General features: G+C 34.0%; 1 protein-coding gene across 3 annotated transcripts in view; it reads right to left on the bottom strand.

Moving 5' to 3' along the window:
* KLHDC10 (kelch domain containing 10) overlaps nucleotides 1–21,357 on the bottom strand; it is a 48,622-nt gene that overhangs the window by 12,806 nt on the left and 14,459 nt on the right. For 2 of the 3 annotated variants that reach the window (XM_032483332.1, XM_032483334.1), the window contains exon 2: nucleotides 11,027–11,113. The exons of the other annotated variant lie outside the window; for it this stretch is intronic. In XM_032483332.1, coding sequence (XP_032339223.1) covers nucleotides 11,027–11,113 — 87 coding nt within the window. The remainder of the gene's footprint in view (nucleotides 1–11,026; nucleotides 11,114–21,357) is intronic. 3 annotated transcript variants of the gene reach the window in all.

Genomic DNA, 21,357 nt, shown 5'->3' with positions numbered 1-21,357 from the left:
GGCTGGGTAAAGAGCATCTGACCAATATTTGATAAACATTAAGTATCCTGTCAAGGAGTCTTACAGCTGGGAGAAAAGAGGTAACTCTTCTTTCTCTTCAGTCAGTAACTAGAGATTTCTTTGTACATATTTATAGCCCAAGAGTGACTAACATATTAGAAAGTCAAATTTTATTTTGAATAAATCATGGGAATGTGTCAGGGCTAATGCCACAGAGACTAAGCATTAATTTTCATTAAGCAGGATACAGTATAGGCTCTTCAACCCTGACCAAAATGAAATTAGGTTTTAGATTCTTAAAGTAGTTCCCAGAATTCTCCCCCAAATTCTCCAAGTGCAAACCCCACTTTCCTAAAAATTACTTGCTACTAATAAAATCACCCATAGAATTAGGATACCTGATTGAAGAATTCCAATTAGAAAATGTAGAAGTCAAAAATTTAAACTGAACCTGTATGCAAAGATGAACTTTTGAAAAAATTGAAGTATAGTTGATTTACTATGTTGTTACAAGATCTTGTGGTAGCTCACAGCGAAAAAAAATGTGACAATGAGTGTATGTATGTTCATGTATAACTGAAAAATTGTGCTCTACAATGGAATTTGACACATTGTAAAATGACTGTAACTCAATAAAAAAAGTTTTAAAAATACAATGTTAATTTCTGATGTACAGCATAGTGATTCATTTGTGTGTATAAATATGTAATATATATATATATATATATATATATATATATATTCCTTTTCATTTTCTCTTTCATTGTAGGCTATTACAAGGTACTGAATATAGTTCCCTGTGCTATACAGCAGGACCTTGTTGTTTAGAGGTGAACTTAGCACTCAGAAGGGAACATCCAGCTGAGGGAGTATGCATCTGTGGTACCTGAGCCCATCTTTGCTTCACTGTGCTCATCATGTCACAAACACTTGCTCTTTACCCAAGGGAATAAGCCATAGCTTATGGTAATCAGGGAACGGACTTTAGTTTCTAGCCCAAAGGAAGAAAAAAGTTAGCTGTCAAGGCGACAAATGATTAGGTTGCGCCAACGTTTTCACTATTATGAATAATTTTATAACAAAGCTTCTTTTATACAGATTCATATGCAAATGTCTAAAGTATTTCTGGGGTCAAAGGAATATACACTTAAAATTGTCACAGATGCAATATGGTAATAGAGCCATATTGCTCTCCAAAAAGACTGGAATAATTTATACCTCCAGCGATTGCGTATGGAAGCGACTACTTCTTCCTGCCCTCTTCAACCTTTTTAATTTGTGCCAGTCTGCTGGGTGTCAGGTTAATTTGCATTTCCCTGATTTTTCTAGTTCACATGTTTCTTAGCACATTTATATTTCTTCTTTGGGGAATTGCCTGATCATATCCCTTGCTCACTTTTCTATCAGGTTGTCTTCTCACAGATTCATAGAAAGTATTTATTAGTATATTTCTTTCTTCCAGATTGCTACTTGTCTTTTCATTTTGTTTATGGTATCTTTTAACATATGGAGTTTTTCTCTAATTGAACCTCTCAATTTTTTTCTTTTAAGGCTCCTGTGCAACAACAAAATCCTCATTTGCTTTATATCTCATTTATCTCTGCATCTTTATAAAATTATTATTTATTTCTAGTAATTTTATAGTTTTGATTTTTATATTCAGAACCTGGATACATTCAGAATGTATTTTTGTGTATTGTATGAGGTAGAGCTCTAATATTTCCCCCAAAATGGATAAGCTACTGTCCCTAAACCACTTTTGGAAAGCCATCCCTTCTACACTGAACTGAAATGCCACCTTTATCATATACTAAATTGACACGTTCTAGAGTAGAATTAGGAAAATCCCAACATCCAGGTCTAATCACCTTGGACACAAAATCTATTGCTCCTTAGGAATGCACACAATCAATATAACAAGCAACATCACACAATCTTAAATGGAAAAGCTTGCAAGTAAAGTAGCACATGACATTTTTGCTTAATAAGCCTATTACAAGGTGTAGTCACCTCTAGATGTGCTATCAAACATTTGTAGTGGGGCCGTAGTGAAAAAAAAAAAAAAACTAAAACCTTTATTGCTAGAAGTATTAACTACTTATAAATGACAAATAGGCTACAGGATAAATTCAGTTTAACTGGTCACTTCTTTCCAAATATAAAGCCCACCATTACCTCTGCCTGAGAAGACAGCTTTTCTGTTGTACACCTGGAAGTAGAGACAGGAAGGCCAGAGAAAACTGGGCTAGCTGGCTCCCAGCCCTGACCAGCAGGCAGACCTTTTTACTACTCCCAGAGTCCAAGCTGCTCCATTCACACCAGCACACAATAGTCTTGGTTATGTAAACATCTCCTACTGCAGGGACTCCATACTCTGTATCACAATCATATGTAAAGATTTGGCTTCTTAGGACAGAGTAATCTTAGTCCAAGTTGGCAGCAGTAAAAGCAACTTGCTTTGACAGACTGGTATTACCATAAGTTAGTTTCAAGTGCTGAGCAAAGCATAGTTGAGATAGCTGTCACACTCTACCCAATTACATACTGGCCTGGGCTTCTGGGCTCTGTTCAGTCTGACTGCCTATTTATTGATTCCTACACCATTACCACATTGTTTTAGTTATGACAGCTTTGAAGTTATTTTTCAACATCTATTGGATAAATTCCCCTTTGTGTTACTCTTTCTAAAAAACTTCCTAGCTATTTTTCTCCACTTACTTTTGCAATAGATTTTAGAATCAGTTTGTTAAAATCTATAAAATGTCCCTTGGGCAGACCCATCTTATCCAGGTGATCAAAGTTATCATCACCAGTAATGGGACCAATCAACATCATGTGCAATGAGATGAACACAGTATTTCTTCAGTGGTATTCCTGCCAAAAACACATAAGCTGAATGGGATCATGAAAAAAATACGAGACAAACCCAAACTAAAGGACATTCTGCAATATGACTAGTCCCTCCTGTTCAAAAATATCAGTATCAAGGCTAAAGATACAAGAGAACTGAATGCAACACATGATCTGGGATTTTCTTTCACTATAAAGGACATTATTGGAATAACTGACAAAGTCTGAAATGAGGTCTGTAAATTTGAAACTAGTGTTAATTTTATCCATTATGTACAGTGTTGATAGTGTTTGTTTCCTCATTTTGGTACTTGTTCTGCAGTTATATAAGAGAGTATCTTTGTTTCCCAGGAACAAACACTAAAGTATTTAGGGGTAAAGGAGCATTGTGCCAGCAGCTTACTCTCAAATGGTTCAAACAGAAAAACAATACGTATGTGCCTATGTATTACAGAGAGAGAGGGGAGAGTGAGAGAGGAGAGAGAGAAAAGACAGGACAGGATAAAGTAAATGTGGTTAAATGTTAACACCTAGGAAATCTGGGTGAAGAATATAGGAATTTTTTTCTCCATTCTTGTAACTTCTCTGTAAGTCTAAAATTATGTCAAAATTAAAATTAAAATTTAAGGAAGTCTCTTGAGGATTTTATTTGGGATAACCCATGAAGGAACATAATCTCTAGCTATTTATCCTCATCTTTTTGATTTCCATCAGGACAGGTTCATTGTCTTCTTGTTTTTTATTCCTAAGCACTTTATAATTCTCTATATATTATGAATAGATATCTTTTATTTTCTAAATGGTTATTGTTAATACTTAGGAAAGTAATTTATCTTTGCAAATTTAAATTTTAACCAGACAGTTTTCTGGACTCTAGTATTAGTTATCATTAGTTCATTATCTTGAACTTTATAGTAGACAATCATATCATCCTGTTATTAATGACAACTTTCAGCTTTCTTTCCAATATCTGTACCTTTTTTTTCCCCATCTTTTATTAAATTGGCTGAAACTTCCAGAACAAGGTTGACTAGTGGAGATAATAATCTGTATCTTTCTCTCATTTTTTACTTTAATGAGGATACTGGTAATGTTTCACTATTATATATGATATTTGCTTTGGCTTCTTATAGATAGTTTATTAGTAAAAAAATTTTTATTAAAATATACAGAAAAGTGCATATATCATAAAAGTACAGCTTGATGCCTTTTAATATAATGAAAGCACTCAGTATCAAATTTTATTAAATGCTTTTTTTGATAGCAGAAAATCACTTTTTCTCTTAACCTATTAAAGTACTAAACTACATTCCACAGATAAACCCACTTTGATCTTGATTTATTTAGGTTTATCCCTGCCATATTATGTATATTTTAATTTATCGTTCTTTCTCATTGTTTCATTTTCTTACTTTTCTAATTTTACTGAAATAATTAAGCTTTCTCTTCTTTTCCTTTCCTTTTTTCCTAGGAAGAGCTACATCCTTTTATTCCCAATATATTTTTTTAAACCCATACATTTTTATTTCTTTAACACTATTAAGAGTAAATCATGTCTGGAAAGAAACTTGGCTATTTATGGAGGCTATTTCTGGAAAGGGGAATATGGTGAGGAGTGAAGATGTGAAATGGGACTTTGCTTTTATTTTTATTTAACCTCTTTTACTGTGAAATATAGCACATGTATAGGAACATACTTAACTAGAAATGCATAGTTTAACAAATTATCAAAAAGTAACTGCAGTCATTATTCAGGTCAAGAAATAGAATACTGCCAGCACCCAGATACCCAATCTTACCCGCCCCTTTTAATCACAACCCTCTCCATCCCACCTTCTTCATTTCTAGAGGAAACATATTTCCAGATTTTTATGGCAATCACAAAACTTGCTTTCTTTTAATAGCTTTATTATATCTAAGTATGCAACCCTAAACAAAATTGTTTATTTTGGCCTAGTTTCAAAGTGTATTCGTATAAAATAAAACAGTATATTTTCTTTCTGAGATCTTTCATTCACAATTATGTTTCTGAGATTCCTCCATCTTGTTGGAGTTAGAGATAGTCTGTTCATTTCCATTGCCAAATATTATTTCTTTGTATGAACAATACCACAATTTATCCAGTCAATGTTGTAGAGAATGGATATTTGGGTTGTTTCAAATGAGTGGTTCTTATACTGCTATAAATTAAAGAAAACTTAAAAAAAATTGGGGGTGTAGGTAATTAGGTTTACTTATTTATTTCTAGAGGAACTGGGAATTGAACCCAGGACCTTGTGTATGCTAAGCACGTGCTCTACCACTGAGCTATACCCTCCCCCCTTATATTGCTCTAAAATTTTTGTACACATTTTCAGGTGCACAGGGGCCCATATTTGTTGGCTATAAATGTAGAAACAGAATTTGCATTATAATGTATGGAAATCTTTACTTTTACTTGGTAAGGCCAAACTGTTCACAAATATTTAGTATTAGAGTATTAGTATCATAAGTCTTTTTAATTTAGCAATTCCTGTGGGTTTGTAGACCTATCTCATTGTGGGGTTTTTTTTTTTTTTCTTATTCAAACCTCAGTTTACTAGCTAGCTGTGGAAAGTCACTCTGGTTTTAATATGCATTTCTCTCATTACTAATTAGTTTGAGCACCTTTTCACATTTACTGGCCAAATGGATTGTTTCTTTTGGGAAGTGCCTGCTCTAGCCTTTTATACATTCTTCTACTGAGATGTCTTTTTCTTACTGATTTTCATTATATATACTTGAGATAGGGACATTCATTTTTCACCCTGTGTATTTCCATATTATTTGAATTTTAAAAAGCATATATTATACCTATAAGTTGTAAAACAAAAAATTATAAGATCTTTAGCAGTTTGACTTTCTCCCTACCCCAAATTTATTCAAATCATCTGAAATGTTAGTTGCAGAATGTCATATACATACATACAAATATACACATACATATATACTATACTTATATTATTCTTCTATATATTTGGAAATATTTTCTTAACAGTATTACCAGGCCTCACAGTCCCTGTATTTAGACACAGCTCTAAGTTTTACAGGTTTTTTTGCACACTACTGCTTCTTGTGTCCAAACCTTCCTCTTTCTTGGATTTTTCATTTTCAAGTAATCTCAAAAAGGGTGTGTTCATCAATTTTTCAGAGTTCTTATTTATTCTGACCCCCACTTAAACATTTAAATATTAGTGAGATTGGGTGCAGTTTTGTGTTCAAAATAATTTTCCCTCAGAACACTGAAGGCACTTATCTTCCAGCAAACCACGCTACAGGTGAGAAATCCAATACCAGTCTGATTCTTAAGTCTTGAGTCTTTCTATACAGCCTGCTTTCTATCTCTGAAATTGTAAGTAGTTCAGTAATACACAGATAGATGCTTTTTGTTTTTATATTTTTCTAGCTTGTTCCTTGGTAGGCCCTTTACACTTGAAAACTCAAGAGTTTTTCTTTCTTCAGTGTAGGGAAATATTCTTTATTTTCTCCCTTCCACTGACATTCCTTGTGTTAACACTGTAAAATAAATACTGGATCACTTAGATCTATCCTCAAAGTATAATTTTCCTCATGTATTTTCTCTTTTTGTCCTCTTGCTTTATAGTCGATAAACTTCCCCTACTTCATTTTCGTAGAAATTGGTCTTAAGCCTGTGGATTATTTAACTCTCCAACTGCACTTTTATTTAAGCAATCAAATTTCAATATGGAACTAATTCTTTGATCATTCCTTTTTTCTCCACGGCAGTTGGCTTTTTATTTGTGGACCCAATTCACTCTTGACTCTGAGGAAACCTGCTGTGATGAGAACTTCCTGACCCTCCATTCTGCTTCCTCAGTATCTCTGTTTCCACCATGGTCAGTTGTTTCATTTGTTCAGCTTGGTCATCTTCTTTCAAGTTTAATTTCCCTCAGATGTCTGGTAGGCCTTGATCACCTGTTCATATTAATGAATGAAGGGCTACACTGACTAGTCTTGTGAGAGATATAGATTTCCTCCACAGTTGTATTACTCTGTCACCAAACCTCCAAATGGGAGATCTCTCTGCTTGTAGGTCTCTGTAGGTAAGTGGTACACTGACAGCTTTCTCTTTAGAAAAAGCAATTTTGCCAAAAGTGAGGAGGGCTTCATTTTGATGATATGGTCCTTAAATGCACATCAATCTTTGGTGGAGCTCCCTGTCTTCTCCTCCCCTTATTCCACCCTCCTCATCCAATCTATCATGGAGGGTCCATTACCTAAAACCCTGCTGCTTCCTCCTATACTTGCTGATTCTAGGATTACAGTTTCAGAAAAGGAGCTCTATTAAGAAATTCTCTGGAAAAAAAGAAATTCTCTGACTTCTAGCATGCAGCAGGAGTACGTATGTGGGGTTGCATTTTATTCTGTTCTTGTTCCTCAATCATTATAATTCTAACTGCTTTCTACTACTCCGAAATCCCTTAAATTTTCTGGTATTATAACAATAGCAAGAATGGCAGCAGCTAACATTAATTCAACGTCAGCTAAACGTAAAAACTCTTCTAAGTACTCTGCACAAATTACCTCGCTTGATACTCACAACAACCCTAGGAGTTTGGTACTATTATCATCATCCTAATTTTACAGATGAGGAAATTGAGGCAAAAAATAAATAAATAAAATAAAAGCAACTTGCCCAAAGTCACACAGTTGGTGAATGGCAGAGCCTGGATTCAGACATAAGTAATCCAGCTTGAAAGACTCCCTTTTGTTTTTCAATACAATTATGATTCATTCTTTTCTGTCATTTTCAATAATATCTGAGAAGTATGGGAGGGTAAATGGATATAATTGGCCTATCATTTTGTAATGGAAACATTTCACTACACCAATACTGTTTTCACATCACACTTTTAATGGGTAGAAATACCTTTTAGAGAAGATGCAGGATCTAGTGATAGAAAATGAGCTCTATGAAACTGTTCGATCAGAATTAACAGAGATAATGTGTAGGATTCCTAAAACGAGAGGCTTGAAAGTGGTAATTTCAAAAGTACAGGTAAGTTTTTTTTTAAATCTAAGGAAACACTAAACAACAGCATTTTCATCTTCTCAGCAACTCATCAGTTTACTGTCACCACCACCAGAAAGAAGTTGAGAATGTACTAAAATTCTTGTCCCATCCTATTCCCTGACAACAGACTTAACAAATGATTCAATTCAATTCAAATACACATGATGTACCTACTACATGCACTGTGCTACAAACTCGAGACAAAGAAATGAAAGGCACTGTCCCACTGCCCCTGCCCTTACAGAGCTTACAGTCTATGGCAGGCACAAATAAGTAAACAGATGACTGTAATTCAGTGTGATAAGTGTTATGACAGAGGCAGGAACACAGAGGGTGCCATCAGAACAAAGAGATGGGACTTCCAAGGAGGCTTCCCTGGAAATAACTCTTTGAGTGTTTCAGGATACGCTATTATTGCTTTGGGGAGATTAAGCTGAATTTACCATCTTTTCCCTCAATCTGCCCTTCCATCCATCTATATAACACCTGGTAAAGAGAAAATGGTCCACACAGAAAGCTGGAAGCTTTCTTCACTTTCCCCTCCTCCTCTTCAAGTCTTACCTAATTTCACTTCCTTATATTTCAAATCAACTCCCTACTCTCTATTTCTACTATAACTACCTTAGTTGCAGCCTCTATCATTTCCCACGTTGATAACTGTAATAATCTCATAACTGGTCTTTCAATTAAATCTCCTCGCTAATTAAGAAATAAGCTGATCTTGAAGACTCCCCTCAGGTGGTACCCCACTTAAGCTGGGCTTCTTCAGCTTCTTCTCTCCACACTCTTTCCCACTCTGCTGAACCTCCTACAGTTCCCTGAAAGGCCATGCTCTGCTCTGCCTAACTGCCTTTACACAAGCTGCTTGGTTCCCATGGTTTGAGATGTTCCAACCTTCCCCTGCTAACACCGACTCAGACTTTAAGTACATCTTTTCTGAAAAATCACCCTGATAGCTACTTCTCTTTCTCTGTCCTCCCCACAGGTGGTTAGGTACCTCTTCTGTGCCCTCCCATACCATATTACCTCATCAGGACACTTATCACAAAGAATTACACTCAAACTATTCTGTAATCGTTTCTTTACCTGATTCTCTATTGCCTAGATCACTGAGCTAGTACAGTGTCTGTTACATAGGAAATCAAGAAATGCTGAAAGAATGAAAGAATGAACGAACGAACGAACGAGGTTAGTTAAGTCTGAAATCTGATGAGATAACCAAAGGAGGATAATGGAGAGGACAGAACGTTGGAGCAATACCCATCTTTAGTGAGTAGGAAGGAAGAAGCTGGTGAAGAAAACAGAATGAACAATCAAAGAGGTAGGAAGGAAACATCTCAGATTGTACAGTAAATTAACCCAAAAGAAGAGAAAAATTTAAGAAGGTGCAGGTGGTCAACAGATCAAACACTACAAACAGATCAAAGAAGATGAGAACTAAGAGACAAGGCCACTGATTTAGAGGCGGTCACTGGTGGTCTTGATGTTGCGCTAATGCTGAGTTTACTTCCGCCTCACTCTTCTCAGCACTGTTAGAGACCATCTTCCTCAGCCATTGTTTGAGGCAATTTAGGGCTTACAAAATAACCAAAGTTATGAAACTTACCTGTGCTAATCTCTTTTTTCCATGATTAAAATATTGAACAACAGAGAATGTACAAAAGAAAATTAAAATCCTACCATCTAGATTTATTATTTCACTATTTCCTTTGTTTTTTGTTTATATTTGTACAAAATTTATATTATATTGAATTCTATATCCTAATTAAACAATTTCTTACTTATATTTAAATTTAGTCAGCCCAAGTTATCTAATTGTAAATCAATAAATTAGCATTCTAATTTTTAAATAGAAAAAAATGTTATAGAATTAGATATACCTTCTTGGCCACATGTGCACAATGGTTTTTTGGTCACATAAAACTAAAATTCCTCTTAGCCTCTATCAATAAAATTATTTATGCTAAAAGGTAGCACAGCACCCAAAGTATCTTATTTTGACCCATTTAGACTAGGTTTGTTTTTTTTTTTTTCATGCTCTGGAGCTTGGCTGCTAAAAATAGGCACTAAATACAGAAACATCTTTAGCTGCTATAGGATTTTTTTCTAGTCTTTTTAAAAAAGTAATCTCTTCAATCAAAATTAGATACACTGGTTTATAAACAACAAGGTCTAAATTGTAATGTTAAGCATGCTTGTCTGACAATTTGTTATACCTAGAAAAATAGTGGGAACCAGAGTTTTCAACCCTATTCTGGGATTTTCTTTTTTCAGTAGGGAGTATGTTTTACTGGAAAAAATAGAAAGAATGCAACATTTCTAAAAGTAAGAATTACTAGGTCAAAGGATGTGAACATTTTTAAGGCTTTTGATACATATATTGTGAAATTAAATCCAGAAAGGCTGTGTTAAATTTACACTCCCTTCAATATATGAGTTTCATTTCCCCATACCCTTGGGTATTCTTATTTTTAGTCTTTGCCCACCTAATAGGTGGAAATCATGGCTTATTATTTTAATTATCATGTTTATAACAATAGTAAAAATAAATATTGGTTCATATTTACTGACCTTTCTTTTTATGAATTGACTATTCATGTTCTTTTCCCTGTTTTTCTAGTGGGTATTTGCTTTCAAACTATTGATTTATAAGAGCTCTTTATATATTTGTGATATTAACCATTTATTACAAATATTTCCCCTTTTATCTTTTTATTTATGATTTTTGACATGAGGTTTTAAATTTTATACAGTCACATAAATTAATTTTTATTTCTTCCTGAAAGTCATATTTAGAAAATTCTTTCCCACCCCCATATTTTATAAGTTATTCATTCAAAGTTCCTATTAATATGGTTACAATGGAATAATACTGTTATCAGTGAGATGATTTATTTCTACCATCTAATGCACATTAAGTGATTCTAACTCCCTAAAACTTTTGGTTACAATTCCAACAGTGGTCAATAGGAAACACAGACTTAAAATTAAGTTCTAGACTTTCCTTTGTCCAATTTTAGCTGTTTAGACAATTTTTAAAAACCAGAATTCTGAGTTTAGAAAATTCATTCAAAATTCCCTTTAACCCATATGAAGCATAGTCTCTTGCTAGTTATCACCCACCTCTCAAAAACCTGTTAGGGATCCTTATGATGGGACAGGACTGAATGAAGCGCCTCCTAACTGGGTCCCATCGTATTTTCTTCTTACCTGTTACCACAATTATCAGCAATAAGTCAGACACATACAACACATGGCAAATAATACATAGTTACTGTAGTAATAAAGACAGAAAAACAGGAAACAAAACAATACTTGAATACAGAAAGAAGTGATGTAAAGTAGCACTTATCCCTGTTTTGTAAGTCAAAACAAAATTAAATTAATATATAAAAGCAATGATGAAGGTTTTCAACTCATCCCCAAAAGTTTACAAACAATTATGCGCACCATTTTTTTGAATTCTGGTTCAACAGAACATGCATTCAGTAATCACCAATGCCATCTTGTGGCAAAAATTCACCAGGAGCTTTATAAACAGATTAGAAACTATATTTTTAAAAGTCAATGAATGTTAAAAAGGGAGCTCTCATTAAAATTATTTTGGCATAATGTAGATTCCTGTTCTCCTTCAGATTTGGTATCCTTTTATCAGTTATATGGTTAAGAGGATAAAGCAATGGGCACCATTCTTTATGAAATAAGCTGATTTGCTATAATTAAAATTTTATGGTAGCAACCAAATAAAACAAACATTTAATATCTTGACAGTTCCATTGTTCGGGGAGAAAAAAAGGAAATTCCTCTACCTTCCCAGGAAGCAAATTAGCTGCACTTTAACCCCAATTAAAACTTGTCTTCTTATAAAATAGAAGAAAAATGCAAAGCATTATAGAACTGTTAAATGGGATAATTCTTGTCTCTTCCCAAAGTTTTGATAGCTCCCAAAGATAGCTCTTACAGGCAATGAAAACAATTAACATTGGTATAGAGTTTAAAGCTTACAAAGAGCTTCTACACATATTACCTCATTTGATCCTCATAACAATCCTGTATGGGTTCAACAGTCATTTCATTAAGCACCTGCTCTGCCTCGGGCCCTGGGCTAGGCTCCAGGGCAGCCTAAGGAGGATATGACTCCTATCCTCAAGAGCTCACGGTCTTGTGGAAGGCAGATGCCTAAACAAATAATTACATTACAGTGAAGTAATGACTATAACAGGGACTATAAAAACACTTCAAGGAAGATATTATCATCTTAATTTTACAAGTAAGGAAACTAAAGGAAAATTAAGTGACTTAATGCCAGAGCCAGAATTCAAGTCTAGGCAGACCGACTCTTAATACCTGCCTTCTTTCTGCTATACCACACTTAACCTGTCTCAAATTCCTTAGAAAGCATATGTTTTTGGTTTTGGCAAATGGAAATATATTCAAATGTTCATCAGCAAGGTCTCTTTTGTCCACTGTAGTACCTGTACCTAGAGATACACACATTCTGTGTAATGAAATGGCATTACCTGCACATGTATAGTTTATATTGTAGAGAAGACATACTTGTGGGCAAGGGGAAGAATTATTTATTTTGCAAAAGGGTTTATCTGTTAATCCTTTATATCTTTTAAATCAGTAGTTCCCAAATGTTGGGTGAAGATTCACCAGTCCAACACAAAATGAGAAAAATATGAACAAAGCAGTGAGTTTTTTAAAAAACTAAAATGTTTCACTTAAAGGCCTGTCCTTTTTTCAGAAATTAGAAACTTTTTGTTATTAAACAGTCTTTTCTTTTGAGATTAAGTTAATAGGAAATGGTAGTTGATTTTGTTCTATAATATTCTTTCTCGAAAAATAGAGAATTTGCAAGCCTATGTATATCCCCAAAATAAACATATTTTTAAATTTACAGGTTTATGACATCCAAAGATTGAAGAACCACAGCTTTAAATCAATACAATTATTTGTCGGTGAGTCATAAGTTCAACATTGTAAATCACAATATTAAAAGATACATAAGATGTATAAGAAACGTCCCTTACCCTCAAGAAGCTTATATTCTAATTAAGGAGACAAGACAGACACATAAAACAATTACATTGCAATACAAGACATAATATAACAAATGATTAGCTTAAAATTTGACATTTTTATGCATCAAAAGCATTAAAATGTACATACCCTTTGACCCAGCTATTCCACTTCTAGGAATTTATTCCTAAAGAAACAATCATAGATGCATGGAAAGATGTATGGAACAAAGATACTATGATATTATTTATAATGGTAAAAAAAAAATTTGAAATGCTTTCAATGTCCAATGATAGGGAGATGGTTAAGTAAGTAAGCTAAATAAACATACTTAAATATATTCATATTTTTGTAGCACTGAAAAGTATATACAAGACTATTTACTAACATGAGAAAACATTCACAATATATTGCAAATGAAAAGTGCAAAGTACAAAATAGTAGTAGAGTATATTACATTAACAAAGAAAAAAGTGTTTTTATGTATTCATGAAAAATACGGTAAGGATAAACATCCAATTTTAATTGTGGTTATCTTTGGGCAGTTATTATGAGTGACTTTGTTTTTTTCTCCTTAGTGCTGGTCTTTATTTTCCAAGCTTTCTCACTCAGTAAGTAGGCATTACTTTTGGACTGGAAGAAAAACAATACCATATTACTTTAACTTTTTTTAAAGCTATAATAAGAAAACACTGTAAAGAAACACACCAAGAGTGTTAACAGTGGTTATGACTGGGGTTGAGGATTATCACCTCTTTTATATTATCCAAAAATTCTATGACATATTTTATAATGGGAAAATATAAAACAAATTTAGAATACCAGTGAGGGAGTAATACTGAAAATTACTGAACCAAAGTTGTAATCAAAAATCCTTTCTGATGTTTTCTCAGAGCTCTGCCAAACGTCTTTGACCTGTTTCTCTCTCAGCAACCAACATAAGTCTGTCACAAGCTTAGGCTAATGTTGACTCTATGGAAGTTATTTACACAGAGTAGGCACTAACTTAAGAACCCATGTTTTCTTCCGTCAGCCAAAGAGCAGGGAAAAAAAGGAAACCAGCAACACAGCAAATACACGCCTTTCCAATTTCATGTAAATATATTCCTGAAGTTTTGTTCATTGAAGCTTTAATTTGAATGCCAATCTTCATTTATGATTGCTTCTTCTCTTCAAAACAAAACCCACAATTTCTTCAATCATTTCATCAATATTTTATTTTTATTAGTTTTTTTTCTCCTTTTTGTGTATTTCACTATAAATACCATACAGTTGCTCAAGATGGTATAGCACTGGCAATATGATGCTGGCAATCAAGATGGTAGGCACACTGCAAGCAAGCTCCCCTTCCCCCTAAACCCTGCAAGTAACATAAAACCATTTTTTAAAAATCTATAGTCAAAAGAAAACAAGAAACGTTCTTAGTGAATCACTGAAAGATGAAAAGCTGATAGGATCAGCGGAAAAGAGGAAACTACAGCCCTACCTATGCACCCAGAGTAGAGGGCTATTAGAAGTGGTCAGAGCAGCCCTCAGAGTAAACTAAACCCAGAGGTGGAGGACAGCAGAAAGAACTGAAGTAATTTATAAAATTTACAGCATGACTGTTAGAGGGCAGCACAGAAGTTACAAAGCAGGTTAATCTCTCCCACCATTTACCTCTTTGGATCAAGCATTATAGAACAGAGGTATGTATTTTCTCCCAGATGGGAACAGTGGCACCAAACAAGAAAGGTGTCACTCCCCACGTAGGAACAATGAATATAAACACCTGGATCAGAAAGATAGGACAGAGCGCTGGGTGGATATTAAACCCCAGGCAAAAGAGGGGACAGACACTAAAGAAGACTGGCGATTGGTACACTCCACCTCATTGCACATTCCACCTCTACCCACCAGTCAGTGGAGACCTCCTGCAATAAACAGATGTAATATTCACAGGAAGGCTAACAAAGACTCTCAAAGATGAATCAACAAAAAATCAAGACTCACACATGAAAAAGAGGTATAGTGTGACAAACAGAAGAACTTGCACCCAAAGAAAGTTAACAATTTAAATAGAATAAGACTTTAGATTAAGTACAATTAATATCCTCAGAGATAGGCAAGATGATAACACATTTATTTAAAAAATAAATAAATCAGAACACTTAGAAGTTAAATTTTGATCACTGAACTAGAATACCTAATTAAGAACTGAAAAACATAAAGAGCAAATTAAATTAGTAATCTAAAAGATGGAACCAAGAAATTCACCAGACTATAGTATAGAAGGAAAAAGAGGTGGAAAGCATTTAAAAAGTTGATATAAAAGAGAACTGAGCAATCACTATAAAAATTCCACCTGCCTTTTCTGCAGAAATGGACAAGCTAATCAAGAAAACCAAAACAATCTTGAAAAAGAACTAAATTGGAAGACTAACACTTCCTGGTTTAAAAACTTACTACAAAGATACAGTATTCAAAACTGTAGTACTGGAATAAGGATGGACATATGTATTAATGGTATAGAATTGAAATAAACCGATAGACCTATGGTCAATTGACTTTTGACAAGGGTGACAAGATTACTCAGTGGGGGAAGAATAATCTTTTCAGCAGATGGTCCTGGGACAACTAGATATAGTTGTAAATCAAGAATTATATATCTACTCAAACTCTAACTCAATTGTGAAAGGGAAATTCAGGCATTTTTGAATGTACAAGGACACAAAAACTTTGCTTCCCTCAGAGTTCTGATGAAAGAATTACTCAGAGATATATATCTGGAATTTAAAATAATAATAATCCAAGAACAATAATCAAGGTACAAGAAAAGAGTAAACAGAGAAACTGGCAAAGTAAGATTAAGTAACTGCTGACCAGGGTCAAAAAAAAAAAACAAAACACAAAAGCTTACTAACATTCAAATCTATAATCTCAGATGCTGATAGGAATGATTGTGAGGGTAAGAGGGTTGGGAGAAGGGAAAGCAGATTAATGGTAAAGACCTTGTCTTGTTCAGAAGAAACATACAGAAAGTGATTAATATAGATATTGTCAGAAAATATAAATTTAAGTATTATGTAAAAAATTTGAGAATACTAGGTGGCTTCACTCTAAACATTTAAGGAAGATGCAAATGCTTTCAGAGAACAGAGAAACTCACTTCTGAGACTGGTAGAACTCTGATATCAAAGTCGGATAAAGACATTAAAAGTCATTACAGGTCAACATCCTTTATAAACATAGGCACAAAAATTCTAAACAAAATATTATCAAATCAAAGTTACAGAAAAAGGATAATTCATCATGACTAAGTGAAATTTATTCCAAGAATGTGATGCTGATTTATCATCCAAATATCAGTATCATTCACCACATAAACAGAATAAGGAGAAAAACCATGCAATCACCTCAATAAATGCAGAAAAAGCATTTGATAAAATTCAACATCAAGCAAACAGGGGGAAAAAAGAAACTCATGCTTACACAAAATCTTGTACATTAATGGTCACAGAAACTTCATTCATAAGAGCCCAAATGTGGCAACAACCTTCTAAGGAGTCAGAATGGGTAAACAAACTGTGATAAATCCATACCATGGCAGACTACTCAGTATCAATGAACTAACCACTGATAGAGGCAACACTTTGGATGGCTCTCAAGGGAATTATAGTGAATGAAAAAAAGCCAATGTTAAAGTGTTACATATTGTATGATTCCATTTATATAACATTATTGAAATGACAAAATTATAGACATGGAGAACAGATTAGCAGTTACCAGGGGTTTTTCCAGGGGAGGTGGTTGTGCCTATACAAGGGTACATGAGGGACCCTCGTAAATGGATCTGTTCCCTATCTTGACTAGGTGGCCATGCAAATCTACACGTGATAAAATTACAAAAAACTCAATATAAACACATGCACACACACACATACAAATTAGCACATGTAAAACCAATGAAATCTGATTAAAATCAGTTGATGGTATCAATGTTGATTTCCTGGTTGTGTTATTACACAACAGTAACAAGATGTTATCATTCAGGAATCTGGATGAAGCATATATGGATCTCTCTATTATTTTTTTAATTGCACATAAATCTACAATATCTCAAAGTAAAAAGAATGAAAAATTGAATAAATAAAAATGAAAATGAAGGGGGAAAATCTGATGTTGATATGAGGCAGACACATTCAAAATGATGTATCTGAAATAATTATGAATATTTTAGTAATTAGAACTATCAATAGAAAACACGACCTAAGAATTCAGATTTATATGATATAGTCCTACTCCATTATGCAATTCAGTATGTACAAAGAATTTTAAAAGAGAAGCAAATTAATACTGTAGTCAGAATCACTGCACAACTGTGCAGACTGCTTACCGCAAGAGAGCGACACATCAAGTGGCTACGGTAGGGGCCAAAATCCAGCCTGCACTCTACTCCCTAACGCACTGGCAGGACTATGTCTATATGTACCATCCCACACTTTGGGCTTGTTAAGTAAATGACTTTCTTCTAAACATAAGAGAAATAACATTTATTATCTCTCTATTCCTAGCACTTACATATACTCATTTTTAAATTTCTGCCTTTGCCTTTCAAAACAAGATCTGAACCCAAATCTTAGTTCTGTTGTGCTGCTTGGGTATAGAGTATTCCTTTAGGAGGCTTCAGTTCTGTCTCATTCTTTTTTGAATGAAACAAAGTGGTATACAAACCAATATAAACTAAAATATGAATTACAGTGCTATATTACACTGTGTTGTAGATTAATCAGTCATGGCATTACATATATGTATGTTTTTGTGTGCATATGTGAAAACAACTGCATTCCTTAATAAAAATACTATTCCAAGAACTCATTTAATCCTCACTACAACCCTATGAGATAGATAATATTATGATCCCCAATTTACAGATGAGAAAACTAAGACACAGAGAAAGTAAGTAATTTGCTAAATTCTGGGATTCAAACCCATGCAGTTTGGATCCAAATTACTCTTAACCACTCTACAATAATGCTCATAGTCACAATTCAATTTGGTACCTGAAAAAATCTAGTAGAGGCACTTGATAAAGACTTGTAAAATGAATAACTGAATAAATGAATGAATGAATACTGAGGCACTAATTCTCAACCAAAGGTACACTCTCCCAAGCCCCTAAGAAGTTGCTCTTCTCTCCCAAGATTCTGGTATTATCCCTCATTATATAGTCGACTCTCAGTATCCCTGGGGGATTGGTTCCAGGACCCCTCATGGATACCAAAATCCAAGGATGCTCAATCTCTTATACTATTAAATGGTGAAGTGTTTGCATATAACCTACAGGCATATCCTCTCTTATACTTTAAATTCTCTATATTACTTATAATACCTAGTACAATGTAAATACGACATAAATAGTTGTAAATACAATGTAAATGCTCCATAAATAGTTGTTGGAATGCAGCAAATTCAAGTTTTGCTTTTTGTAACTTTATGGAATTTTATTTTCCCTAAATATTTTTGGCCCGAGGTTGGCTGAATCCATGGATATGGAACCTGTGGATACAGACAGCCAATTATATCATTATATTGCCACTTAAGAATAAAAACCATACTAAGTCACTGCAAGTAATGGAATAACTGTAATATTTCCTATCCCTTAGCTTTTTAGAAGTCAAAAATGGTTAAGAACAACTATGCTGGCAACATGAAGGGCCACTCTGATTGTTTTAAGGGTCTTCAAGCCAGGGTGTGAGCAGCTGTTGACTACTTACTGGCTTCTACCGTATTTGCAAAATACAGGCAAAGAAAATGTTATCTTTAGGGAGTTACAATATTATGGCAAAAGCAGCTATTTGCCCCACAGACATCAGATATGTTATATCTTCTGTTTTTAACCACACCCCTTATTTGTTTGTTTGCTTTAAACATTCTATTTTCATATATATCTCTATTTATAAGCCAACTCAAATATTTTGGCACTATGAAAGGAATAAATGTTAAAGAAATGAAAATTGCTGGTTCTTGCCTTTCTGTTGCTTGCCATTTCTGTTGGTCATTAAAACATGTTCATTTCCCATTGTGCTTCATTTTTCTGTTTTCTTTCACTCTAGTCTCTGTTTTTTGTCGACATTACCCCTCTAACATTTGTGGCAAAAGGCAGGACTATCATAGACTTCTTCCCTTCTATAAAAATGAAAGAATCATAGCACATTGAGAGATATCTTCAAATCTTAAGCTGCTCGTTGTCATTTTGGTTTATATCATTAGTTATTCAAGTATCACTTTACTAAAAAAAAAATAGGTTTATTGGGTAAAGAGTTCTGTCTTTGGAAGAGGCAGGGAGCACAGAAGCAGTTATATCTGGTTCAAACTGTTCCAAAGGGTAGATGTGATACTGAACCCAGTGTTCATAAATGACTGAATTCTAAGCTATACTATCCTTCCTTAGAAATAGTAAAAACAAAATAAGCTAAAAATTGTAGATTAAAAATTAATCAAAAAGTATTATAATTCATAAACCTGTGTTAGATTAAAATACTAAATCTGGATCTAACAAACAAAAATCCTAGGAACACTCCTGATTTAAGATACCACCATTACATTTCTATGTTTTATGAATGGCTGCTAAGACTTTGAAATAAAGTTTTAAATAAACCCCCACATTTTTCAACCAGAAGAATCTTTTGATAGGAAGAATTAACTATAAATATACCATAAACTATATGTATACTAGATGGTCTCTAAAGCTCTAAAAATTCTACAATTTTCAATGGAATCGGAAATGCTCTAAGAATCTCAGACCTAACTTAGTGCTATGATTCCTGAGATGGCTTGTTGCAAGCTTATTAAAAATGATAAAAATAAAAACAAAACCAAAAAGCAGATTACCAGGTCTATCCTAGTAGGTCTGGCATATTAACTTTAGTAGGGAATCAGGTTCCATTGAGACTAAAAAATTACTGGTTCTTTTCCCAGAAAAATGCCAATTTTACATATGATATAATCCTCTTAAGACCATCCACAAACTCATGAATTGATGGAATTGAATTGATGGACCCCAAGTTAAAAAATTAAAGAGAATTTAGACCCAGAATGTTTTCAAAGGGTAGTTAAATGAAAGAAGGAATAGATTTGTTCTATATTCTACCAGAAGACACCATTGGGAGAATACCAACTATTCTTTACTCAGAAACAAAAATTTCAAAAGATAACACTTCACAAGAACATCTGCATTGAAGCATTTTTTCCTATAAATGCACAGATAAGTTTTGAACTTAAAATCTTAACTGAGTAGAAAAATTCTGATGTAGCTTTAAGAAATTATTTCTCTCCTTGAATGGTTTTCTTTTGTATATCCATGTGTATTTAAAGCTAAATATATTACCTCTTTTTAAGGCACTCCGTTTGGAATTCATATTAGAAATTTCATATTCCGGCTTCAGGTCTGTGTGTTCATATGTATTTTAAGGAATTTATTTTACATGACACTAAGATGTTTGTGGTTAGCGTTTGTTTGATCAATCACATCTGATGCAAATTAACTGAGTTGACACTGTTGATGAAACCATATGGAAAGAGCTACTGTGGGTAAAAAGGGAAACAACTTTTTTAATAAGCAGCATTCAACTCCAATGACTATCTACCTCTTTTTTTTTTTTTTTTTTTTTTGCTAGTCTACTAGCAAAAAACTACTTCTGATTTCACTAGCTAGTCTTACAGACAACTCAATGATCACACCTTAGATAAACCTTGGAGCAAATTCACTGACAATATAGCATAACAGGGAAGAGCATGAGATTGGGCTGAATTCTGAATGCAACAGGAAGCCATTGAAGGATTTTGGTCTGGGAAGCAATAATCATAGCTGTGCTTTAGGAAGATTAATCTTGTTTCAGTATATAGAATGAAACAGGAAAGGAAGACTGAGAATGACAAAAACATTACAGGTTTCCCCTGCTATCCTAAAGTAGAGTGTTCCTAATGAAACCCTTCCTAAGCCAAAATGGTGTAATGCAAAGAAGCAATTGCCTTAATTACCTTTAAACAAAATAAATCTCAATAAAGCCAGATGCTCACAGACACAGTGCAAGCTATGGCAGCTTGATGCCCAGTGTAGTTCCTGGGGAAGGAGCTTGGTGGTGCTACTCTGGGCTGTTGGGCTCGCTACAAAATAAACGCTGAACCCCATTTTCACTTTTCACCTATTTTCATAAAAGCAAAAATCCTCTTAAGATTTCATTCAGTTAGTGAAAACAGGTACTAATGTAGATCTTTCTTAAAAGTAAGGTTGCGTAAAGCAAACTTTGGAAAAGCAGGGATATCTGTGTTACTACAGTCCAATTTGAGCCAGTGAAGGCCTGAATTACAGGATAATTGGGAAGGAGAGGTACCAGAGAAGAGCACAGCAGAGTGGCATAAAGCATAGACTTTGGAACCACACCGTG

The sequence above is a fragment of the Camelus ferus genome, chromosome 7 (assembly GCF_009834535.1).
Source record: "Camelus ferus isolate YT-003-E chromosome 7, BCGSAC_Cfer_1.0, whole genome shotgun sequence".
In the NCBI taxonomy this organism is placed as follows: domain Eukaryota; kingdom Metazoa; phylum Chordata; class Mammalia; order Artiodactyla; family Camelidae; genus Camelus; species Camelus ferus.
This window is presented reverse-complemented; position numbering and strand designations above follow the sequence as displayed.